The 26875-nt window shown below is 46.3% G+C and overlaps 1 protein-coding gene across 3 annotated transcripts in view; it reads right to left on the bottom strand.

The window, feature by feature from the left end:
* The window catches only part of IMB1 (Transcription factor GTE6), a 93431-nt gene that overhangs the window by 33065 nt on the left and 33491 nt on the right, over positions 1 to 26875 (bottom strand). For all 3 annotated transcript variants that reach the window (XM_087381426.1, XM_087381428.1, XM_087381427.1), the window contains one exon: positions 21318 to 21395. In XM_087381426.1, the coding sequence (XP_087237552.1) occupies positions 21318 to 21395 (78 nt within the window). The remainder of the gene's footprint in view (positions 1 to 21317; positions 21396 to 26875) is intronic.

Genomic DNA, 26875 nt, shown 5'->3' with positions numbered 1-26875 from the left:
TTCAATAACGTATTTCAAAATCAAAATCTTTCATTAATTCTGCCTAGCTAATCTTCCGTCCCCTCAATTCAGACCCATCACACACATACTCGATTGACTGGTGATCGGTCAATACACGAAACTTCGAACCATACAAGTAGTGTCTCCAAACCTTCAGAGCATACACAACTGCATAGAATTCTTTTTCTAGTGTGGGCCAACGATATTGGGTGTCGTCTAGCTTCTTACTCTCAAAAGCTACACGTCTGCCCTCTTAAAATAAAGATGCCCCAATCGCAAAATCATTCGCATCGGCCTCTAAAACATAAGGCCGGGTAGGATCGGGTAATGCAAGAACGGGTGCTTCCTTGATATTTAACTTCAAGGTTTCAAAAGCCTTGTTCAATGCATCATTCCAAGAGATCGGCTGGGTAGACCTGCGTCCACGACCTTTCAATATGTTTGTTAGGGGTGCTGTGATGTGTGAATACTCATGCACAAACTTCCGTAGAAATACCATGAATCCTAGGAAAGAACAAAGTTGTTTCACAGTCTGAGGGATAGGCCATTCCAAAACCTTCTGGATACGATCCAGATCAATGCTAATACCTTCTGAAGAAATCTTGTGTCCTAAGTAAATGATCTCCTTCATAAAGAAGTCACATTTACTCATCTTGGCATAGAGCTTATGCTGTCTTAGAATAACTAAGACAATCCGAAGGTGTCCTATGTGATCCTCTAGCGTTCGGCTATATACCAAGATGTCATCTAAGAACACGACAACGAATTTGCCCAAAAAATCTCAAAACAAATCGTTCATCATTTGCTGGAAGGTGGCGGGAGCATTGGTCAAACCAAAAGGTAATACGAGAAACTCGTAGTGGCCATACCTGATTCGGAATGCGGTTCAATCTATGTGTCTAGCATAGATACGGATTTGGCGATAACCCGTACGCAAATCAATCTTAGTGAAATACTTTGCTCCGGCCAAACGGTCTATCAAATCATCGGAACGAGGAAGAGGGTATCGATTCTTAATTGTCACTTTATTCAATCGTTTATAATCTATACACATTCTCCACGAATTATCTTTCTTCTTTCTTAAGAGGACAGATGCTTCCCAAGGTGACTTACTTGGGCGGATATAACCCATATTCAGATAATCTTGTAGCTGTGAAGCTAACTCATCCTCCTCAAGCTGGCTCATCCTATGAGGTGGAACACTAATAGGTTGAGCCCCAGGCACTAAATCTATGCGATGGTCTACTGCCCGTTCTGAAGGTAAACCTTCCGACAGTTGAGCAGGGAATACATCCATGAAATCATCTAACAACGTTCTCAATTCACAGTGTTCAAACACACTTAAATCATTCTTGTTATTAACAGAGACAACAAATGAAGAAAGCGGAATCAAAACACACTAATACACATCATAATGAGAAGTGTTTAATATATTCCGAAGCTGCATCGCAAATACAATAGGTCCCTGAGAAGAGGGAATATTATCACACTGAATACAAAATTGGGTGTCCTTATCCAAAAAAGAAAGGGTATGTTCCTTCCATCCAATCCGAATATCGTGGGTTTTAAACCACTCTATTCCGATTAACAAGTCCACATGCTCCAAGTGCATGACATAGCACGTAAGAGCAGCTGTGTAGTCTTAAATCTGGATAGAAAGCACTTCAATCTTGCGATACCAAAACTACTTCCCAGCAAGAAGCTGCACCTCGTAGGTGTGATCGTTGGAGAGTCGACCGAGGAGTGAGCAGCCCTGAAAAGAGTGGCCAGAACATCCTCTAGAGAGCACGACTTCACAAGGTGTCGTCGGATGTGAAGAGCCCAAGATGAATCAAGTCTCTCAAAAAATACATGGGGCCCTGAAAGAGTAAGCCAAGCCATTGATCCCCAGGTCATATAGAAAGGTAGGCGAACAAAAGTGCTGAAAAGTCTTGCAATCCCCTTCCATATGATTCTCGCCTGTTTGCAATCCCAAAGGCAGTGCTGTATTGTCTCCAAAGCAGAAAGGCAGCGAGGGCAAGAAGGGTGAGCTCCGAACTTGGACCTCCAATGGTTTACTGCTATCCCACCATGAATAGAAAGCCAAAAGAAGAGAGTGATTTTTCTATTCCAGTTGGATTTCCAGAGTCTCTGCCAAAAAAATTTTTGCAAGTCAGCAGGAATCTGAAAGTTCTCCCAATGATGAGCTCTGGTGGGCCTCCAACCCCTACAGCTGAGCTGGAATTTCCTAGCATTACTGACCGTGTAACGAAAGAAGGGGATGCCCTTCTCTCGGTGCCCTTCATCTATCCATTCCCATTCCCCAGGGTCCCACTACAAAAACTTAATTGGGACACCTCCATAGAGCCACAACCTCCATGAGCCAAGGGCGAGGAGAAGCGGGTCAGGATCCAAGTACCACTGTGAAAGAGAGCCATGCTCCATGAAGCCCACTATCCTGACTGGCTGAAACCGTACCTCCAACAAGATATTGTCTGTGGGTCTGGACAGCCTGCCCCCCGAAGAAACATCAAATACTAAGGCATCCTCATGTGGGTCAAGAAAAGCAATCACCTGTAAAGGAACTCCCAATCTGAAAAATGCCCCCATCCAGGTGGAGCAAGTAATAGGCATGTCATCTGTGTCCACCCAATCCAAGGGCAAGGCTGCATTAATATGTTGGACTCTCCCTGCACTCCCTCTGAGATTAAGAACCATCTGGGCCTGTTGGTCTGCAGGAAGCTTCCTGAAGGCTTTCCATGCTCCCACTGTAGATGCAACGCCCCTCTCCCATCTTGGCCACTGCATGTAAGGAGAAGCTCCACGTGGTCTGCCAAGCTCATCCAAAATCCTATTATTCCACATGATAGGCTGCCTTTCAATCTCTTCACGGGTGGATGGGGGAATCCTGCGAAGGGTACTCCTGAAGCTGGCCCATGTCTTCAAGATAGCAACCATAAGAGGGGAAGAGGGAGACCTGAGGTGGGCTGTGGTGAAAACCCATCTAGTACTGTATGTCCAATCCTCTCCTGAAGTGGGCGTGCGAGACTGTATGCATCTGATAAAAAAATCCTTCCAAGGCTCTTGCCCTGGCATAAGCCCTCTCACAACGAACTCGCAGAGTAAAGCTCTGCACTGTAGATCTGGGTCGATGATATTCAAACCCCCTTCTCTTGTAGGAAGAATCAAGGTCTCCCAAGCCACCCTGGCTGTACCATCAATTGTGCCATCTAGACCACTCCATAAAAAGTTTCGTACAGGCCTCTTAAGCTGAGTGATACAATCCCTAGAGTGGAACCAACAAGAGCATACAAACCATGCTGTGGCTAGAAGAACCTAGTTAACCACCACCACCTGAGGCCAAGTCAAGTTTGGCTGAGCTCCAGAAAAGGAGCTTTCTTCTGATGCTTTCCAACACCGGAGCAAACTGTTGTGAAGGAGAGATGCCCACCCAAACCTGGCAGCCCAAATATCTTACGGAGGCGCCCCTCTGTACCCAAGTGAAGCCAAAATCATTACCCCAATCTGGGGTGTCATCCTCGCAAATCCAAAAACCACTGGATTTATGCCAATTAATGTGTGCACCTGCAGCCGTGCAAAACAAATCCAAGGCTGTCCGGAAGGAAGTGAGTGTCCTCGGGGAGGCATCCAAAAAAACAGCCGTGTCATCTACCAACTCACTATCTAGGAGCTCTTCTTCCCGGCGGATAGGAAGCCTCAGCCCATAAATATCAGCTTGAGATCTAATGTAGATACTCATAGCTTCCGCCACAAACAGAAAAAGAAACAGGACAAGAGGACATCCCTGGCGGACGGATCTGGAAATCTGAAACATGTCCCCTCTTACCCCCCCAATGAGCAACTGGCTATGGGCTGATATGTATAGAGAGGATACTCCTCTAATCCATGCATCTGAAAAACCAAAGCGAGATAGAGTACCCTCTAAAAAATCCCAGTCTACTCTGTCGTAAGCTTTCTCAAAGTCCAAGAGTAGAATGGCCAATCTCTGGCGGCTCTGCATGGCCCATTCTGAGGCCTCCCAAAATGAGAAAATATTATCAAAAATACTTCTGCCATGCACAAACCCTGTCTGCGTGTCATGAATCAAATCTGGAAGAAAAACCTGTAGCCGTAGACTAATGGCTTTCGCCAGAATCTTGTAAAAAGTGCCCAATAGAGTGATGGGTCTCCATTGAGACACAAGATTCCTATTACCCCCCTTTGGGATGAGATGAATGAGACCATCTGTAAGTGAGTCCGGCATCTCACCAGAGTCCCACACGCCCTGCAAGGCTGATGTAATGTGATCACCAATCTGCTCCCAAAAAGTAATAAAAAAGGAGGGGGTAAGTCCATCTAAACCTGGGCACTTACCCTTGTGAAGGGCAAGTAATGCAGTCTTGAATTCTGCATTGGTGAAAGGTGCATCCAGAGAAACATACATCTCATCCTTCACCAATACAGGGATACACTGCCAAATAACCTCTCTAGCATCATCAATGGCCTGTGTGCCTGAATCTGCAGTAAGAAGGGATGCAAAAAATCTGAAGCTACACGCATATGACAGCATCAGGATCTGACTGTAACACCCCGTCTGAGTCAACAAGCTGCGAAACACTATCTCTACTATGTCTGGGCCCATGAGTAGAGAAAAAGTGTTTGTTGACCCTGCCACCCATCTGAATCCAAAAGGATTCCCGTGCATGAAAGGCATATTCTGCTCTTTGATCCAACAATGTGTGCAAATGAGCCCTTGCTGCAGCAAGGCGCTCCTAAATCCAAGCATCTGTGGGCCTCTTCTGCTCTTCCCTCTGAAGGGACGCTAACTGCTGGCGTATACCAATCTCACATCTGAGAATCTCACGTCTCCTAGAATCAGCGACTGTATGATAATAGTCACTAATTCCGGATAAGGCTGTAGCTACCTGAGATGGGTGGACAGCTCCACCCTGTATGTGAGAAACCCAAATCTGTAAAATATCCTCTGTGAGGCTCTCCTCTGCATAAAAAGCATCCGGAATCCTGACACTGGCAGAGCGTCCTCTCCGATGAGGCTCAAGAATCTGCAACACCACTGGAAAATGATATGAGGTGGAAACCCCAGTAGAAATGCATACAGATCCTCCTCTGTCAAGTGCCCAATCGTCTATATAAAATCTGTCAATCCGTGCATGAATGGGCATGTGTATTCTCCTGTTTGACCAAGAGTACAGGAGTGACTGTGGCATAATATGAAAGGCATCATCCAACCAAGTGTCCCTGCCACTGAACTGAAAGAGGAAGGCATCACAGGCTGCCCTCTCCAAAGAATGAATTCCACCCTGTATGCCTCCCTTTTTGTCTGAAGGCAACTCAACCATGTTGAAGTCGCCACCAATGATCCAAGAATCTGCAATGGGGGCCCAAGAGAGTAACTCTTTCCAAAAGGAGATCCGCTCCCCTCTGTTGTTGGGAGCATAAAGATTGAGAAGACCAATCTTACGCCCTCCAATCAAAATAATGATCCATTGAGCTCTAGAAGGGGAGATAATACCATGACCAGCAACCAAGGGGAGAATAGAAAGAGAGACCGAAATGCAAGTACCTCCCCTTGTGCCCATAGCAGGCGACTAGAAGGTATGTCCTGAAAGCAGTTTGCCAGACTTAGAGCAATCACTGGCATCCAGCTTGTGTTCCTGGTGGATAAAAAGGATATCAATAGCACCTCGAGTGACGCCTGGATGAAGCTGGTTCCGGATCAGCTGCCTATGGCGACGGTGTTGAACTCCGCCTAGGCCCTGTATGTTCCAATTGACTATCCTCATCGACAGGAGGATGCTGGATGGAAAGGCTTACCCGACCTAGTAGAGGAGACCAGCTTCCCCTGGGCCGAAACACTCCTACTGAGGGCAGGAAACTCAACAGGTGAAAGGATCCCCACACCTGCTGAAAGGGAGGCCCTGTCAGAAGAAATCCCAATGACCGGGACCCCTAAGGTGGAGGGCACAAACTCCTCATCATCCATGAAAGTCACCGAATCTGCCAGTGCCGAAAAAGAATTCCTGATAAGCAAGTCTGGCCGAGGAGTGCGAAGGAGACCTGCACTCGTGGAAGATGGAAGAGAAGGACCTGCCAGGCCTCTATCAGCAGAACTGGAGCTGGGGGTTGAGGAGGCCTGTGGCTGGGGTGAAGAGGAATCAGGAGCCCTCATCTGCGCCTGCACTTTCTCGGTTGTCCTGACTTTGGCAGGAACAGTCTGCAGGAAAGAAGTACCTGTAGCCCCCTCGTGGTCAAAAACCAAGGGGTCAGAAACCAAAGTGACTGGGGCTGGTGGATCTAAAGGCCCCTCCTGATGTGGAACTATAGTATCTGGGGCTGCAGCAACATCCACCTCTGGAGTCTAGAAGGCGTCTGTCTGAACAGGATCAAAAGTCTCCTCCTGAAGTAAGGGAGCCGCTCTGATAGCTCTCCATCGTGGTACTGGGTGTGCTGTAGGCATTGGGCGCCCTGCTGCCCCTGGTGGTCCTGGGGTGCGCGAAGCAGGGCGCCCTGTTGCTCTTGGTGGTCCTGGAGTGCGTGGTACAGGGTGCTGGGGAGGGTGCTGGGGAGGTGCAGTCGGTAGTACGTGAAGGAGCCGCACCAGAAGACCTCTTGGGTCTTTTTCTCTTCCTTGGGCAGTCTCTAGCAAAGTGCCCAAGGGTCCTGCAAATCCTGCACTGGTCCTGTCTACCTAAAATCTCGACTCTGTCGAAAGAGAGAGCCGTCTGGACGCTGAAGCATAATGTGGTCATCTGAGATGTTAGGGTCAGAGACAATGACCCTAATACGAGGCACCCCATTTGCACTGATTGCCTCTGCCGAGGAAGAAGGCATGCCAGGAAGGGAGGGGATCTCAGTGACCACTCCGAATGTGGCTCCGATAGTGGCAAGCAGTCGATGGTAGACCTGAGGAAGACCAGAAAATCTAATGAACAGTGATGTGACCTGCCTGTCCTCCTCGACCAGATCGAAGCCCAAGGTGTAGGGTAAAAGAAAGATCCTCCTCGAACCCAAAGCCAGGGGATAAGCTTTGAGAACAAGGGTTGTGGACTCGTGGGAGTTGAAAACCACTTGTAAGAATCCACATCCCAAAAGTCGAATATCCCTGAGGTGTGGGGCGAGGTCTCTTGGTAACGCCGCGAGCATCCAGTCTCTAGCCTGTGATCTGGAAGGGTGTGACTCAAAGATGCGGGCGAAAAGTGATGTGGAGCCCTCTAATTCCACATCTTTCTTGAGCTGCTGCAACTCGTCTTCTAAAAAAATGACGGTTCTCGCGGCCGGTGGAGGTGGACGGAGATTGGCTGAATGGGGATCCATTCGCCAATCGATGTGAAAAGGCCGATTCCAACACTGAAAAAGCTCCGTCCGTGAAACTACTGCCTAGGACGCCCTGAACGCGGGCGCAAGAAGAAGGAGAAAGAGAGGGTAAGAGAGAGGGGAAGGGAAGGAGAGGATAGACTGAAGGGGGAGACGGAGGTAGGCTGAGGGGGAGGCGTGGGGAGCTGAGTTAGGAAGGAAGGGGGCGGGGAGGGAGAGGGAGGAGGTTTTTTTTTTTTTTTTTTAATAACTTTCTTTTTCTTTTTTTTCCTCCTACTCAAACTTTTCATCAAAAGCAGTGGTGAATTCACTTAAGGCTGTCTTCGTAATCAGATCATCGTAGAGACCCTAGTCATCCTCCGCATGGTAGTTCATATCTTGGTCTCCCATCGCAAGCTCGGGGTCTACAGAATCAACCATAACTGAATCGAATCTGATGAAGAAAATAGGCTGAGAGAAGAGAAGGAACAGGTGGGCTCGAAACTGGGAGGCTGGAACAGAGAGAAAAGCTGACGAAACAGAGGGGATGAGAGAAAGAGGCTGGCTGGATGAAAGGAGAAGGGGCTGGCGGAGGCTGTCAATCCAAGAGCCGAGCTCCTTGCTGGCCCATACGGAAATCTGCAGCAAGCGGAACCAGGGCGTCAAATCGGGAAGGGGATGTGGAGGGGTAGAGGCTTGCGCACAAATCTGCCTGTAGGGGAGGAGCTGCTGCTGCGTTAAGGTCTAGAGTGGGGAGCGATGCTTTTAGAGAGCTCAACCTCAAGAAAGTGCCCCCCTCCTAACTTGGAGGGGTAGTGCTTTTTTTAGCATCCAGGCCCCCCCCCCCGAATTGACGCAGCCTTACCTGCAGCCTGCTCCAAGCTATGGCGCACCCCTCCACTCCCTCCTTGGCTGCGAACAGCCCTTGGCGCCCTCGTGGTCCCTGCTCAGCCTGCCGTACCTGGGTTCAACTGAAGCTCTGCCCTTCGCTTACCATCGATCAGCCCATCGCTTCACTCCTACGAGCGCTTCTCTCCTGCAATCGTTCTCTGTCCCTCCAAGCTACACCTCACTCTCTCTCTCACCTAACGCATCAGTTCAACTTCGAATTCACTCTCTGCCTTCTCCTACCTTCTTTCCCTAATCTTAACCACTTCCCTTAACCGATGAACCAAACAAGCACTAGTAGAGTAATGAACATGAATTTCGAAATTAGGGCATACCTGCAAAAAAAATCGTCAAAAATTCTCGCAACAGAAGTTCCTACCTCAGGAATTGGATCTAATACCAACTGACATGAACCATGACATCTACGGGATGCAATCCCGAATCAGGAGATGTCCCCTCCGAGCCACGAGCTGAGCTACTAGCACGAACTCCCAACCAGATCCTAACCAACCTGGTGTCCCATACCACCAAGTGGCACTGTGAAGCTTGGGATCTGCTGCTGGGCCTTGGGCTACGCTATGATGCAGGCGCGCGTCCGCGACTCAATCCAGGATCGGACCTAGCACTTGGGAACGAGACTTGCTCCCATCGGCTCTCTGAGAACTGAACCTCTGGGCCCCTTATGTAGACTCGGGCCCCAAGCGCCAAAAATAGCGAAGACATCTAACTGGTTCGTACCCTTGCCACTCAACCCGAGAATCAAGCCTGCCTAGCTCTAAGCCTCCCCAGGCTACCTAAGCTAGTCTTGTGTACCCAGTACACGTCAAATACCAATCCGTGCACATGACAACATCAACCACAAATCCACGTGGCATTTTTGCCACATCAGTAGGCTGCTACATCAGCAACATCCATACATGTCCCACATGCCACATCATCTGTTTTGGACGGCTGAATGCCATCTAAATGCACAGGGATGATCTGGACCGCCATATGCCGTCTTGAACATCCAGCCCGTCCATCACGATGATGTATGGATGCACACTGATACGCATGCATATCTCCTTCACCTATCCTGATATGCTAATGGATTCTCCTCATTTGGGGGCGTCACAAGTGAACAATTAAGATACAGATTAAGACTATCAAAGAATCGGCAATCATCTGCACGTGGTTCCCGTGGAGTAATCGAGATCCTTAGTAAAGCATCTGTCCTAGATTCAGGATCTTCAGTAGAAGTGGCTGACACTTCGGGAATCTATAGTACCATCGAGAAAGCCTCTCTATTGCAATTGCTTTGCTAGGGATACCACGTTCCCCTAAATGTTGTGCTCTTAACACACAACGCCCCTACTGACTACAATCTACTTGGTGGTTGGGTTGTGAAGCCGGTGACTACTCATTGTATGCGATAAAGATAAATTCTTGACTTTTCATATCAAATTTTATCCTTCTTTTATTTAGAACCAAAGACTTTTAAATGCTTGATTGATGGCTTTTTACACCCAAGCAGGCTTCATGTGGAGTCTTTCTATTTACTGCTTTTGTAAAACTCATGTTGAATGAGAAACACTACTGTATCTGGTGTAGTGCCCCACCTTTCCCGCAATGGAAGGCTTCTTCTTTGAGTCATAATATATGTCCTCTTGCTTTGTTAGAGATGTTGTCTTTCCATTGCCTCCCCCTTACTCTGAGCATTCAAATCTTTTTTTTTTTTTTCCAAGAAGGAGACTTCTATTAAGTAAGAGAAAAAACCCGCGAGAGCAAGCTCAAAGCAAAATACATCATGAAATCATGAGGTTAAATAAACCCCCTCAAAATGAGGTGGAAAACAACCAAGGCCGAGGCTGAAAGTGCCACCTCAACCCTGTAGAAGTCTCAGAGAAGAAAGGAGAATCCTTCCATTCCCTGAAGAAAGAAGCCCTCCTAGCTGAGGCTGCACGAGAGTCTCCCTGCATACTCGTCCATACGACCATCAAGGTATGTATGGTGTCTGTCCATATACTAGCCAATGTGTGCGAGGGATGAACCTGAGTTCCCTCCAATGCCTTTGTACATTTGGCTCTCCAGATATGCCAGGCTGCTATGCTCGCTCGAATCTCCCAAGAGGTATCCACAGAGGCATGCACAGCTGCAAAAGGAAGGTGTGGTATTACATCCAAAGAACAGGACTCAACCTGATGACGTCGAATTGAAATGGCCCGAGAGGAGTCAAGTCTCTCATAGAATACCTGAGGCCTTGGAAGAGAAAGCCAAGCCACTGAGCCCCATGTCATAAAGAATGGGGAGTGGGCAAAGTGACTGAAAATCCTGGCTACCCCCATCTAAATCATCCTCGCCTATCTGCAATCCCATAAGCAATGCTGAATAGTCTCCAAAGCAGAGAGGCAACGAGGGCAAGTAGGGTCGGCTCCAAACCTCGATCTCCAAAGGTTCACTGCAATCCCACCATGGATAGAAAGCCAAAAGAAAAGAGTGATCTTTCTATTCACGTGGGATTTCCAAAGTCTCTTTCAGAAGCACCTCTACAAATCCGCAATGATATCAAATGTCTCCCAATGAGGAACTCTGGAAGGTCTCCAACCTCTACTACTGAGCTGGAATCTCTTGGCATTACTGACCGTGTAACGAAAGAAGGGGATGCTCTTCTCTCAATGCCCTACGTCAATCCACTCCCACTCTCCAGGGTCCCACTGCAAATACCTAATGGAAACTCCCCCGTAGAGCCAAAGCCTCCAAGATCCGATGGAGAGAAGCTGGGGGTCTGGGTCAAGGAACCACTCTGAATCTGATCCCTACACCAAAAGACCTACAACCCTAATAGACTGAAAAGCAGACTCAAGCAAGATGTCCTCTGTGGACCTGAGCAATCTGCCACCATCATGCACACTAAAAACCAAAGCATCCTCATGTGCATCTCGAAAGGCCAAAACCTGAAGAGGAACACCGTCTCTCGTAAAAGTACCTGCCCAAGTGGAGCAAGTGAGTGGCATATCATCTGTGTCTACCCAATCCGTTGGAAGGGTTGCCTCAATCTGCAAGATCCTCCTTGCACTCCCTCTCAGATGTCCTATCAATTGAGATTTGGTCTCCTCTAGAAGCCTGCGAAAAGCTTTCCATGACCCCAATGATGAGGCGGGTCCCCTCTCCCACCTGGATCATTCAAAACTTTTGAGTGTCCATGCCATCATAAATCTTTATCTGGATTTGTTCTTCAAGGATCATGGCTCCGATCTCCTGAAACGTGACCAGGCTGCTCTTTTGACCTCTAGTCTGACCTCTAGTCAGTGTCGTAATAAACCTTGGTAGCTTACTTAACACAAGCCTTGCAAAAGGTTCTTGCTGTCCAGGTTCTCCCCCATCAAGGGTGTTAACTAGTCCCAAACCACCATAACCTTGTTGAGAAATTCATGGACGTACTCACTCTTTGCAAGCTTCACGGCATAGACTTGGTTTTGGGCATTCAAGATCCTCATAGAATTATCTATCTCGTATAGATTCTTTAGTATTGTCCCAGCAAAATGGGCACTTTTTGCTAGATGTCCTTCGTGGTCTATATGAGCACTGCAAATTCGTTTGCATCCTACCCCTCCCATGTCTGCAACAACGCTAAGTCTAGATGTTGCTAACAACACCTATCCCTGTTACTTTGATTTTTTAATCTTCCACAGGGAGTGGTTTAGTCCATCAACTTACCCTCCCCAAAGTTAGGGATGGGAAGGTACTAAGAGAAAGAAAACACGAAGGGGAGGCCTGCTAGACTATAGTGCCCTCCATATACAAGTAGGTGCCCCCAATGACTTTAAATCGAAAATCCTATTAATTAGTCTCCCACCGCCCACGAATTGGAAAATTAACCTAACTTTAAATGGTCTCTCTAAACATTTGAAGAATTACTGTGTAAGTTAAATCTCCAATTAATATCCCCCTTTCCCTTGTTTTACCTCACTGCCTCGCTTGCATTGACTCACCGCTGCTGCCTCCTTCATTCTCAGAGCCCTTCACACCTCACCGCAAACTCTCATCACCTCTACCTGCAGCTCCTCACAGCTATCTTGGCTGGTCTCAGCACATCCCTGGTCATCCCTCGTTCTCCTCCACTTCCTCTCGAGGAGCAGCTCTCTTGTCTTTCTCTCAACAGCTCCCTGGTCATCCCTCCCTCAACTTCTTGGTCCGTCTACCTACCCATCTCTGTATATGCTGCCCTCCCTGTGATTAGCCTAAGTTAAAATAATTGCGAGTGATTAGCTGCCCTCCCTGTGAACCGCACCTCGCTTCTGCCTCCCCATGACAACGTCTCCTCAGCGATTCAACTACTCTCCTCTCTCCCCTTCCCTTTCTGTCTCCCCCTCCTGTCCTCCGCAACCCCTGCTTAGCCGTCTCCCCCTGGCAGCATCTCCCTCTCCTCCTGGTAGTGGCAATGCTTCCTCATCCATCCTGGCTCGCAAACCATGTCTGACAGGTGTGGAGGTGAGGAGCTCAAGAGCTAAGAAGCTTCCCGATGCCTTCTCACAGAGGCCAGGGCTTCAGTCCCATCCTATGTGGCACATTTACACAGCGTGCCGAACCCAAATGCACCAAATCCATGCACTAGATGATATACTTGCCATGCACTAGATGATATACTTGCATGTGATTTGCTATCCTAGAGTGAGTGAGATGGTGAGTGAATGTCTGTGTGACACGTGGCAAGGCCACAATGTAGAAACAACGATGGAGAAGAGTTGTGAACACAAGAGAACAAGAAGTGAATACAAGTAAACTCCAACTGAAATGTTCAAATGAAACAATACAAGTATTTGGTATATATAGTACCCAAGTACTGGTCAACCATATAGTTGACGTATGGCCTACAACATCATATCATTGTAGATATCTCTACAAATCCCCCCTCAATGATATGGCTGAAGTACTCTGGAGTCTAGTCTCAATAGTACCTGAAGTACCTAAAGTACCATGGTTGCACAAATTCATCCACATGTGGATGTAGCAACCTATGGGAGTATAAAAGAAAACAATGTCATTTTACAACCCCCCTTGACATTGTTTGTATGTCTCGTATCCCCGAGCCATGTCGATGTCGTGTGAAAAGAGGCGCTCACAGGCTTTTAGTGAAGATATCGACCACATTATCCTCCTTGGAATAATATGTGAGGTCGTTGAAGCCATTGTAATACAATCCCGCTAATGATAGTGATACTCAATGTGTTTCATGAGAGCATGAAATATAGGATTGTTTCCAATAGCAATGCAACTCTGGCTGTCACAGAAGATCTGAGTACCACATACATTCCATAGTGGCTGAATTCGCAGCTTTGTACTCTGCTTCACTACTAGAGAGAGACACTCGGTCTTGCTTCTTACTGAGCCATGAGATACATGCTTAGCCTAGATGAGAAGCAATAGCCGGAAGTGGACCTGCGATCATCTATGTCCCTGACCAATCTAAGTTTGTAAAGCCACTCTAAGAAATGTCACCATCTGGAGCATAATGCATCCCATAGGTAAGTGTGCCATATACATAACGGAGTGCCCTCTTCGTTGCATTCCAATGCGTGACTGTGGGATGGGGCATGACCATTTTCCAAGCGAAATCTTTCGAGTGTCCGAGCAAAGGAAAAAAAAAAGCTTCCAACTATGTAAAAATATGGCAAATATGGATCAAAAGAAAATGTAGTTTCACTTAGAAATATGCAAAGTATTATAGCAATGCCTATTTTATACAAAAATGTTTACATGAATCTTTGGAAATGGTCAGTAACATAATGGGATGGCTTTTGAAGAAACCCACATGTAGAGTAGACTTCTCTATGAAAATTCTCTCATGGTCCTTCTTACAACTTTTACTTAATAGGGGGTGACATTGAAAGCCTCTCTGAACCTATCTTCGTGAAATGGTTTCTCCAAAGAAACCTCATTGAAGCAAGCCATCAAGGTAGTTTCGCCAACGAAACCCCTTTGAAGTAGGTCTTCTAAGGTAGTTTCACTGGCGAAACTACCTTAGACAACACTTTTAAAAGTGACATAACTTTCACATCCAATGTCCAAATATAGTCATTCAGCCACTCAAATTGATCGGAAAACCCCATTTAAGCACATCCATGGAATTATATTTTAAAAAATCTTGCATATATAGTATTAAATATTACATGTATTTTATGAGAGTGATATATGAGCCCAAGTTAATACTTATTTATAGTAATTTAAATTTCTTTAGAAACATATCCATAAATATCTTGTTATTTATGTTATAAAAACACTAGAAAGCTCTTGTAATATGATATATATGTGTTTAATAAGTAATTATATATATATATAATATTCTTACATTGAGAGTGATTATGAGGGATGTTTCTTAAAGGAATTATTTTTCAACACCTTTTTTTAGATAATAATAGGAGTACAAAGGGATGTCTATGAATAAGAAAATTTATGTTATGTAAAAATGAATGAGTGAATAGTCTATATATTTTTATGTTAAAGGGATCTAGTTCTAGTGAAAATAAAAGTGTTAAAACCATGTTTCCTAAAGAAATACAAATTTTTAAATCTCTTGAAAGAACATGCTCGAATAAACCTGCTCATAGGTTTTTGCTTGAAAATCGACGCACCTTGGGACAATGCATGAACTGAGATAGAAGCCCTATGGCAGAGGCAATGTCGGGCCGCGTAGAGCATAAGGAAATCAAACTAAGTACCATCAAACTTTTCAGCCTCATCATGCTTACTCAGCTTGAGTCCTTTTTCCAATGGAGTAGCCATAGACTTACTATTCTCCATCTGAAATTTCCGCAACAACCCCTTGGCATATTTGGTATGTGACATAGAAATCCCCCCTTGGGTTTGCCAAAATTCAATGCCAAGACAGTAGTGTAAGAGGCCCAAATCTATCATGTCAAATGTCTGACAAAGAACGGACTGCACTACTGCAATTTGCTGAGAATTATTGCGAGTGAGTATGATGCCATCAACATAAAGAACCACTGAGAATTATTGCCAGTGAGTATGATGCCACCAACATAAAGAACCAGCAAGACCAGATCTGATTTCTATTGCAGAACATATAAATTTAGGTCTGTGTGAGTGTTCACAAAGCCCTGGGACAACAAGAACTGATGTATCTTATGATACCATACACGAGGTGCTTGCTTCAGCCCATACAAGGCTTTCCTAAGCTTGCATACCTTGTGCTCTTGTCCCTGAACAACAAAACCCAGGGACTGATGCACATAGACCTCCTTGAGATCCCGATTGAGGAAGGTCACATCCATATGGTACATAGACCAACCATAAAATGCAGCAATAGAGATAACATAGCGAATGGTAGTCATCTTGGCCACCGGAGCAAAAGTCTCCTCATAATCTATCCCCTCTTCTTGTGCATACCCCTTGGCAACTAACGAGCTTTATACTTATCAACTGTACCATCTGCATGATACTTTATTTTGTAGATCCATTTTGTGCCAACCACATTCTTGCCAATGGGCGAATCAACCAAGTCCCATGTAGCATTCTTTTGATTGGATCTCATCTCAGCTTCCATGGCTTTCTGCCACACGCCGGATTGCCCTAAACATCCTCAAAGCGCTGAGGCTCAATTTCAACTTCCATCACTTGGGTCATGAGAGAAAAATTCACCTGGTTGTTAGCATTCTAAGTGCTGGCCCTAGTTCTCCCCAATATAGGCTGATCTTTAGCATCTGCAAGCGTCAACCTAGCCCATCTAGGAGCTGAATTCTCAGTTGTCCCGCTGGGAATATCATCTAGAAGTGCATCTAGAGTAACATCCTTTGCACGACACTGATAATGCTTCCAAATATTGGGCTGTCCCTCCCAAAGAGGTGGCTGCAAATCTGAAACGTTCGAGGGAAAAGAACCCTCAACATGTGGCAACCCTGCTGGAGTCTGAGAGATAAAGGGAACATCAACTAGAGAGCCCAAATCAACATCATCCTCAAACTGAATGATGTCTAGAGCTGTATCATCATATGGAGGCACCTCCTCACTGATGGGTTGCATGCTATTATGCTTTGCAAACAAAACATCCATGCTTATGATTACTTTCCTTGTGGCTGGATCATAAAGCCTAAAGCCTCGGCTTTTCCTCCCAAAGAGGTGGCTGCAAATCTGAAACGTTCGAGGGAAAAGAACCCTCAACATGTGGCAACCCTGCTGGAGTCTGAGAGATAGCACCCCAAAATGCTTTTGACACTCTCTTAAATTTGAGCATACACCGTGTCATCTCCATGAGAATCCTGTTCTTCCTCTCTGCAATCGGATTCTGAGGCGTGTATGGCACTGTTTTGTGATGCTTTATCCCATGCTCTTTCAAGTACCCTTCAAAAGCATGTGAAGTATACTCTCCCCCATTGTCAGAATTAAGTGTTACAGTTCTAGAACTGATTTGGTTCTCAGTCAATGCTTTGAACTCCTTAAACCAATTGAACACTTCAAATTTGCTTTTCATGAGAAAGAGCCAAGTGAACCTTGAATAATCATCAATGAATGTGACAAAATACCGATACCCTCTATGGGTTGCGACATTCATTGGTCCACAAACATCACTATGCACAATCTGCAAGACCATCCAAGTCTCTCAAACAAGGAATACACTAGCTACTACCAAGGGCGATCTTGTTCAACAAGTGCTTGAGGGCTTCATGGTCTATAATGATGATGTCACTTACTGCCCCAACAATAATGCCGACACTTGGACATGGCATAAACCATCGCCAAGTGCTTCCTCTCTATGGTGTATGATACGATTCTACACTGTAGATATTCACCAAATGGGAAATTCAAAAGAGAGTTGCTTAGCCTTTGTCCACACAAAGGATAGAGATTGGTGAAGTTGCTCTGTGAGAGTTGCAGCGACATCGGCATAGAAACGGATAAACTTTCTAAAGTATCCCACTTGTCCCAAAGACTCCATTTCTATGGAGATGTGTCGAACACAAAGGTTGAGAATCACCTCTCCCTTAGCCACATCACCATGCATTCAAGAACAATCGTGCCTCCTTGCACCAGTCAAAATATACCTCAACTTCTAAAGGTAATCCATTTACATTGCAAGGCATCCTCGTCATTGAACGCACAGAAGAAATCTAAAGATTTTGAAGAACTTCCCAATGTTCAACCAGAAGAGCTTGGTGACCAAACACTGAAAGGTGAAGGCAGACATTGCATTTGTAGATCCCAAAAGGCATCATCATGTATGCATATGTCCCCATTGAGTCACAAAGGTCATTGTTTATGATCTTACTACTAACCATTATGTGGTTGTACCCAATATAACCATCTATGAAAAGATAGAAGGCATGTCCAACCACAATTCCATCATCTTGTTATTGTATGGAAGAGGAAACTTGTCTCTATGAGGTGCAGCATTCAAGCTTCTATGGTCCACATAGACACAAACCTTTCCTGTATCGCTTTTCGATATAATGAACAATACCACTCCCCCAGCTTGAGTCATGCATTGGATAAATTAAACCTACTTACTCCATTTTCTCAATGTCAACCTCTACAACCTTACCATAGTTGAGATCATCCGATATGGCTCTTTAACCATTGGGTCTGAGCAGGGTACTAGTCGATGCAATAATCAATTATATCAACAAGGAGGACCCCTTTTAGGTCTTTGTAGGACCATGCAAAGAAATCCATGTACTCTTGCACAACATTTGTGAATGCAGACAGAAGGTAGTCATGCTCCCAAATCCAACTAGCCACTTCACATGCTTGGGTTCCTCCTCAGTCCCAATGTTGAGACAATTGGGGATCAGAAGTAATGACAATCAGACTGAGGAGACAGAGGTCAAGATACCAACAAACCCTAGCAAGACTCTGAGGAGCTACAGACTGCAAGACCTAAAAGTGGAAGATCGATTCCCATAAGGTGTGGAAACGAGACTCGTGGAGATGAACATCTTACCAGTGTGCACAATTGACATCTTCCAAGTGGCAGCCGAAAATCAAGCAAAGGCAAAAGAGAGGTATCGCCACCAATCTCCTGCATGGCCAAAGTTAGGGATACTTGGTGGGGCAGAGTTGCTTGCTCCTCCTACACCTAGTCCTAAATGTGTGGGAGTGCCTTCCAAGGGAAAAACCCCTATAACTTCCTCTGTCCAAGTATGTGGGAAACTACCTTCATTATCCTCATGAAGGGCAGGGACGAGAGGTTGGCTACAAATGGCCCAAAAAAAAATCTTTCCCTTTTGAGCTTACCTTTTCAAGGTAGTTCTTCCACCTCAAATGTCATGCCTTGATGGTCCCTCTTTGATAGTTTAGCATGAGCTGCATTTGTGTCATATTATTCTCATATGTCGAGATCCTTTGCATCATCCAATCCATAAGATTGTAGGAATTCACTGCTCGTGTAGAGTCCTTGACCCTTGCACGTGACTCTTCTTGGGTCTTCAACCTTCTCCATGTCATTTGGTCATATGCTAACATCAGTGTCATATGCCCCCCTGATTGCATGATGGTCTTTCCCACCCTCTAGTGCAATCCGTGTCATATGTCTCTCAAACCTACTACAATGATGCCACCTTTGTCATGGTTGGTGTTATTTATCTCCCTAGTCTCATGGTGCTCATCCCAGCCTTTGGTCTCATCAATGTCATTGCCTCCCCCGTCGACTAGTGGTCATCCCACGCCTCGGTGTCCTCTACCTCCCTAATCACTTGCTGGTTGCTGCCTCCTTCTTTTAAGTCATCCCCATAATTTTCCATAGTGCATGGAGAGAATCTTATCTGGTATCTGCGTGAACCATTATTGAGTCCAAAGGACATATGACATAAATTTCCTCCTCTGGACGCATGGCACTACCACCTTACCAAAGCAAAGTGACATTTTTAAGGACTACCATTTCTGCCATCCTAAAGATGTCAACAGTCATTAGAGTGTTCTTAGGTGTGATCTCATGGATGATCCATTTTTTCGCTGCAGGTTATAAAATGGTATCAGAAGGTAGGGCTTGAGCTAGGAGTAAATGTTCAGATAATTTCCAACAAACTTCGTGTGAGGAGGACAAGGGGGAGTCTGACCAATAGATGGGAGGGACTGAGAGAAGCTGCCATGCTGGAAGCAGATAGGCTACGGCATGGGCAGCATAAGAACGTTCTTCTTTGTGTTTATTTAGGGCACCACCATGTGCTGCACAGGCCAGCACATGAGGATGGCAAACAGCCCTGGTTTAGGGCAGGCCAATGGACTCATATATGCCCGGCCATAAGCCAAGGTGTGAGCATATTGGCTGGGGGGAAGACCCAGCAAAAGGAACCTATAGGAGGGCCCATTTAGAAGCGGTTCATGGCAGCAGGTCGGCAGACCTGGCTGCCAGTTGGATGGCCTACAGACTGGGGGTTGTCGGTCGTAATTTATAAAGGGCCGGTTGGCCTGTTCTAGGTCAGCCCAACCCTAGGCCAAGTCGGTCATTTTGGCAGGCCTTCTGCTGTAAAAAAGGAGCCCCATTGGAAGGAATTTGGCAGTTCATTCCAAGGTACTCCAGTGTATATATCAGAACAAGCTAAAGAGCAACTGGGAGGCGCATAAGAAGCTCAGCCAAAAGTATCCAGTATGCAAACCAACACATTGTTAGAGAGCAAATAGGATGCATATGTGAGTATATTGAGCAGTAGGAGCTCAGCCTTGAGCAGATCCTGAAGCCTACAAGAGGCATGAGGCGGATTGGAAGAGTTCTACAGCAGTCGGTGCAGCACATGGACCCCACAAGTGTTGATATACCGTTGGAGTTTGCAGCAGGTGATGGTACACTTGAGGGCAGGTTTTATACATGATTCTACATCCTTTGTGTATAGCACTATTGAAGGCCTTAATTCGTCTTGTAGCTATTTATGGAATCGAGAGTAACGTTCTACACTGGTGTGGTCTTCCCCACTAGTCTTTGTCTCAAATATGGCTTCCGCAACACTTACCACTATGGTGCTGGTACTGACATCTACCCTGTCAGAGACTTCACCAACCGCTATGGTGCTGGTACTGACATCTACTCTGTCAGAGACTTCACCAACCGCAGTAGCAGCTTTGGGGTCAAGGGGGGTGGCTGGAAGCATTGTGTCAGCAGCTGTATTGGAAAATTCAAATATATAGCAATGGCTCCGATACCATGCGGGAGAATGTCAGCACATAGCTCTAGCTCACAACTCAAGCTCAGGTACTTTGTAGGAACGACAATACCTTGTGTCAATCATCAACCTTGACCACAAGTCATCTAATACGAAAGTTAAGTTGCCACGATACTAGACACCACCTAACATGCTAGGATACTAGATGCAACGGAACTAGCCAAGGTCAGGGCTGCTAGGAAGGAAGGAAAATGGGCAGTATACCGTGAGGGCATAGCCCTCATCAAGGAGTTTAAATCAAAATCAGAAGACTCTCAGTCGTAAACTGATGTATGGCCAATTCTCTCTCTTTTATTTCAGTTTACAATGTAGGTAATCTAAATAACTTGGAGTTGCTTTGCACTCCTTGGGAGCTGCCTTGTGCCCTCCCTAATCAGATGTATTAGTTTTGGGTTTTCTGTTGTCCCATAGGCCTATGGTCTCCCATGGCCATTAACAAACTTTCTTTCTTTCTTTCTTTCTTTCTTTCACAAGTGTGCACACGAGTAGATAGAAACATTAAGATCTGGAAAGAAAACACCTAATTGTACACCATTTGGGTAAAGATATCAATGTTTTGCATGCGCATGCGGGAAAGCATTTTGTTACAAAACCCAATCAATGTGCTGACACATCTAGAATAGCAATCGTTCGCTCGTCTAACAAGCATATCTATTCCCTGAGCATATTAAAGAAGAATGTGAGAAAACTAAACCAGGACAAATAAGTGTCTACTTTGCATTAAAATGTAATGTAGCTAAGGCAATATGATCACAAAGAGTGTGAATTCTTGCACTACCATTTTGTAATGACATTAAAAATAAAGTTTAGGAACATTCTCTTTTTTCCGATACCTCTACCCAAGTAAACCATGCATGAGCATGCAAGATAAGAGAAGTAACAGACAGAAAAAATAATATCCGGAGTTAAAAGAGTGAAGGCACGTGTGTGTGTGTGTGTGTGTGTGTGTGTGTGTGTGTGTGTGTGTGAGAGAGAGAGAGAGAGTACATCATAATAATCATGTAGTTGGAGACCTTCAACATCCACAGGCTTCATAAATGGCCATGCCCACTTATGCGAAGTGATCTGCATACAAACAACATCAATCCTCGACTGTATCAAAGACTTACTTTCAAAATCCATCAAAATTTCATTTCATTATAGTTGTAACAAGCAAAATAGCCCCAAAAAGAAAAAAAACAGTTAATCAAATCTTTGGGATATGGCTTAAGCATGGATTAGAAAGGTTCCCTATTGTCTATCTTGGCTTAAGCATGGTAAAAGAACAGTTCCAAACAAAAAATCAAATCTTTGGGATATGGCTTCAGCATGGATTAGAAAGGTTCCCTCTTGTCTATTTCGCCATGGAACTTATTTCAACAATAATCCAAGTTCTAATTTCTCATTCATCCACAATATTGATGGTCCATTGCAAAGATAACATAGATCAAAAAGCTACAAACTTTGGATAAGCAACCTTTAATGTGCAAATTCTATGTTGGATATCCTAAAGAGGATTCAATGGTTGGGGGGGGGGGGGGGGCTTGGCACCCTCCTGTTGTTGAATCCTCAAGATGCAACAGGGAAGAGCTGCTATGACACCCATAGGTCTGAAGTTGAGATGTACAGATGTTACGAGCTGTGAGATTATTGGGAGGGCATACTGCAATATGGACCGACTAGATACTTTGTAACATGAAACAAGATGGCACCAATGGATTCAAGAGGAAAGTACAGAGCCACTTGAGGGAAGCCAGTAGGAAGATGGCTTAGAGTTGACAATACTGGTGGAACGAGCCCCTATAGATCTGTGTGTATCCTAGGGGGTCAATGAAACCCTCCTCTTTGATGTAAGCAGTGATCTCTGTAGAAGCTAAGCTTCACTGGGAGTTCCAACCAGGTCCGGAATGTGTGTAGCTGTAAGAGATCCTCACAGATTACCTAGTTGACCTCGTGTGATAGGAGGGGAGAAAACCGAGCATTCATGCTGTACTCGAAGGGAGTAGTCTATCCATGTGGAGCCCCCGTCGCTCAAACCATCTCTCTGTGCGTGCATACCAGCATCTCTCGTCCCCTCTTGCTGAAAGTGCCATAGAAGAGGACAGTGCTAGCCATGGTAGCCTTCTACGCCCAGAGGTGTAATCCCCATATTCCCTGACTCGGTACAAAATGATGACCTGAAATGCAGCAGCTGAATGATCTGGTGAGGAAAGGATGGCTTACCACGAATCATCAGTGATAACATGAGAACCTGTAGCCGCTCCACATGGGCCCACTCTGTATCCAACAAGTCTGGCCCCCAACATGCGCTGCCATACATCCCCAAAAGGCTATGGCTAAAAAGCCAAGCACGGGTTCCCGATGCTAGGACCTAGCCCTTCCATCTGTTGGGTGCCGCTTCTCGCAAGCTTGTTCTCGGGGGTTATCACCTTCTTCGAACAGCCATGCTTCCATCTCCTATCCTCTTGTTAGGTGCTGCCATTGCTTGCTGGGTGTTTCCATTACTTGCCAGGCATTTTCATCGCTCAAGTATTAGACTCTATACATCGTGTTACCACTTAGTAGAGTCCTGTGTTTTTAATAAAGGATAAGATCATGTGATTCAGAAGACTTCACATGCCCTTGGAGACCTTCACATGCCTAGAGCGAGAGTCTCGGTAGCCTAGCCGGTCCAATAGGCGGTTTCACTATGATGTGCGTCCCGTCGCGGCGTAACGCATCTAGCAATGCTCAAGCATAGAGAGCTAACCGGCCAAAAGCCACCGCTTTTCTTTATTAGGGAAATAGTGAACAAGCAGGACGAACCAAGGAGTCAAAAAGCAACCCCTTGGTCCATGGATCCTGAAAGTGCGAGTGGAAGCACTGCCTCTCTAGTCTGGCCAATGAAGCATATCCTCTGCCCAAGCGTGCCTGCATCGCGGGTCTCATAGTGAACATGGGCCTGGAAAAGACAACCCCAAGATAAGTGTACGATGAAACTATCTCAACAGGTGACCCATCAAATGTGAACTGCTCTTGGCGCATAACGCCTCGAGATATATTGAAGATCATAACCTTGGTTTTACCCAGGTTGACCTTCAAATCATGAGACTCACAAAAGGACTGTAGTGTATCAAGGTGTCTCTAGAGCCCCTCTACTGAGGAAGACAAAAGAGCAACATCATCTGCGTAAAGCAATATCCGGATCAATGTGCCCGCAAGGAAGCAACCAACCCCCCTGTGTCTGCATCAATGTCTCAAGCTCGTTAATGTAGAGGCCAAACAAGGTAGGTGATAATGGACACCGTTGTTTGACCCCAATAGTGCTATGATCTCCTCTGTCCACCCAGATCCTACCCAGACTCTGCCTGAAACTCTCTCGTAAAGTGCCATAACAGCCCAAATGATCTCCTAGTCATAACCCAAATCCTGTAGGCGTCGTATGAGACGGGCTCTCAGAACCGTGTCAAATGCCTTGCGGAAATCCACAAAGCAACAGTAAACCCTCTGCTTTCGTGCCCTCGCCTCTTCGATGATACACCTGAGCATGAGAATGTGGTCCATGGTTCCATTATCACACCGGAATCCGGCCTCTCTTGTTGCTCTAAGTCCTCGACACTCCGCAAATCTACTGACCTCAGAATCAAGCACTGATGCATAAATCTTGGACATGACATGTCCAATCATAATGGTCATGTAGTTCTCCGGGCTCATGGGATCCCCTACCTTGTGGATGGGTGAGATAGTGTTAATGGTCCAGGTGCATGGAAACCCAAAACAAACAGCTTCATTAAAGAGCTTTGCTAAGATCGGGGCTAGGAGGTTAACCCTATATGCAATGAGCTCAGTGCATAATCCCTCATGATCCTTCGCTCGGCCATTATGAAGTTTCATTACGGCATTCTTTACCCCCCCTTAGTAAAGAGAGTGCAGGATGCGGGGTGTGGCATATGTGAGTGGTTAGGGACTGGCTGATTTGGGATGTCATAAAGTGTGCGTGCATAATCATACTAGACCTGAGTGTCAGTGAGTGGTGAGAGGGACCGTTCCTCTAGAAATCTCTGCCAAAAAATGTTACTAAACAAAATGTTTAGTAGTTCCTCCTCGTTCCAGCGAACGAAATCTAGTTTCTTTTTACATACCAGCCGACGATACTTTGCGTAGCCTCTCTGGTTCGCTCAGAAGACTGTTTTTGGTTTCGAATCTGAGCTGACGGCGTAAAGCCTTACACTCATCATCGTGCCAATATTACAGGGTACGGTCCCAGGGAGTGGTGGGCGGGTGGAGCAGGTGGTGTGAGGGAAAGCATGGAGGGTAGCCTCGTGTAGTATGATCAGGGCAGCACGATCCTCTAATAGGGGTATGAAGTCAATATAAGCAAAAAGTATGTACAGACGGCCAGAGTAAGTAGGTGAGTGATCGCGGTCGAAGCATATATCATGATAGGTGGAGTAAGAACTCAGTGGGGTGGAGTGTGATGTGCGACGGGGAGTGGAAATGCTAAAGAAAAGATAGGTATGATCAGCCCCTGGAGGGAGAGGTGCTACGGTAAAATCAGTGATGCGAGAGGTGAAGGCAGATGTAATCAACAACACTGGAGCCTCCCCCATGTGGAAAGCACATGAAACCACCTGAGGCGAGCCATCTATCAAGACCATTATAAATAATGAGATCATGCGTCCTACCGAGGTCTACCCATAAGATGTGATCGGACCTCGTCTGCCAACCGAAACCCGTAGCATACCTGCATCCTCAAGGTCAATGTCTGGCAGTAGAGTGGAATCATCCCTGAAGTCCAGGAGTGGTATCTGACAGGCGCCTGTCCTCACGTTGAAGTCCCCAACTAGGAGGACTTCTCTGCAGCTACAATGGGCTGATAAAGAGCAGCAAATGGAGATGTCTCATCCTCATCTCGAGTATCTCTAGCAAAATGGGAGGTCTCAAGGGGGAAGTAGCAAACTGCAACAAACAGATCCCGACTATCCAGGTGTCGGATCCGCATCCAAAGAAACCTGGAATATGCATCTCTCCGGTCTACTAAAATGGTCCCAAAAAGTGTGGATCTGTAAAGGACTGCTACTCCACCTGACCCTCGAACTCCCCCTGGATCCCTCGTCTCATCTCTGCAAGTAGAGTCCCATGTGTACCCATTGACTACTGGTAGTGGGCACTCTAGACTCTGATGTATCTCTATGTAAAAGACTATGTTGTGACCTGTATAGGATTCCAAGAAGTTCCCTGGTTCTGACCATAAGGTACTTTTACAATTCCAAATGGTGCAAGATAGGGTCTCGGATGTCTGAGTGTCATAGACCCCGCTTCCCTATGTAGGAGAGGGGGTTGGTGGCCTACGGGGGCTTGTAAGAAGTCGTCCATCTCATACCACTACCCAATTCCCCTCCTTCCGGGCCTGATCCCGCTGTTGCAACAAAAAGTGCCTCTCCTCAACTTGTAGAGAGGTGAGGTCCTCATCCAAGGAGATCGATGGCTGATCTCAGAAGACTCACCTACGCCGTAAAGCTGAAAGTTGTGCCTGAGTGTCATGGAACCGTGTGATCAGGGGTTGCTCTCGGTTGGGGTCTCTTCCCACCCGCCATGCCCTCTCGATCCTGTGCTCAGTCACACCTAGAGTAGCGGCCACGAAAAGCAGTCGCATTTGCCATTGGTATAGCCTAAGTGCACGGGATCCCACGTACTCTGATGTTGAGAGCCTTGCTGGCTCTCTGCTGCTACTCCATGAGAGTAGCCGAAACGGTTACCCTTGCAGGTCTCGTTTGGCCACGTCAACCCATCTGGAGGTCTCCTCAATTACAGATTGCATGCTCACAATCTATGCCTCAACAACCGGGGTACTCCCTGGGACTGTGTGTATGGCTGCGACCTCCTGCCGGAGCTGCGAGATATCTTATCTAAGTCCCTCAATGAGACCAACCTGCTCCCGAATGGCATGAGCTTGTTCCTGTATGATGCGGCTTGGCTCTTGGTTGAAGCAGACTTGCTCCTGTGCGAAGCGTGTCAGCTCCATCTCGCGCTCACGAATACTGTGTACCTCCATGAGCAAGGTCTGCGAGGCCTCTGGTGTGTCAGCCCGCCCTTGTCCTAGCTGAAACTAGAATGGCTGTGACATGAAAGTATGGGGATGAGTCCGGAAGCTGGGCGGTGACTGGATGAGCTGGGTGAGGTACGGAGAAAACAGTGGCATAGATGAGGCACTCCCAATGGGATGTGGGAGCGTGGGCTGACTGAGAGGGAGAGGGGAGAGAAAGGTCGAGTCGTAATGCATAGCAATGTACGACACCTCCGAAATAGGTGTCATAATGGGTGCGAAAGCTGAAACGGGGGAGGAGGGGACAGATGAGGACTGTGATAACCTCCATATCCCAGAGGAAAGGGAGGAGGTCGATGTGATGGATACATCCCAACCTCCCTATCCTCGAGGAAAGGGAGGAGGCCGATGTGATGGGTACGTCACTGTTTGTCATGGGTATGGCGTTGACAATAACCATGGCTGGGGATGTAGAGGTTGTAGCTGAAGCTGAAGATGAGGATGTAGCGGGAGCTGAAACTGAAGCTGAAGCGAAGCGGGG

The sequence above is a fragment of the Dipteris shenzhenensis genome, chromosome 11 (assembly GCF_047967505.1).
Source record: "Dipteris shenzhenensis isolate YYH24624 ecotype China chromosome 11, Dip_SZ_1.0, whole genome shotgun sequence".
NCBI classification, from domain to species: Eukaryota; Viridiplantae; Streptophyta; class Polypodiopsida; order Gleicheniales; family Dipteridaceae; genus Dipteris; species Dipteris shenzhenensis.
Note: the sequence above shows the minus strand (reverse complement) of the source record. Positions and strands in the feature narration are given on the sequence as shown.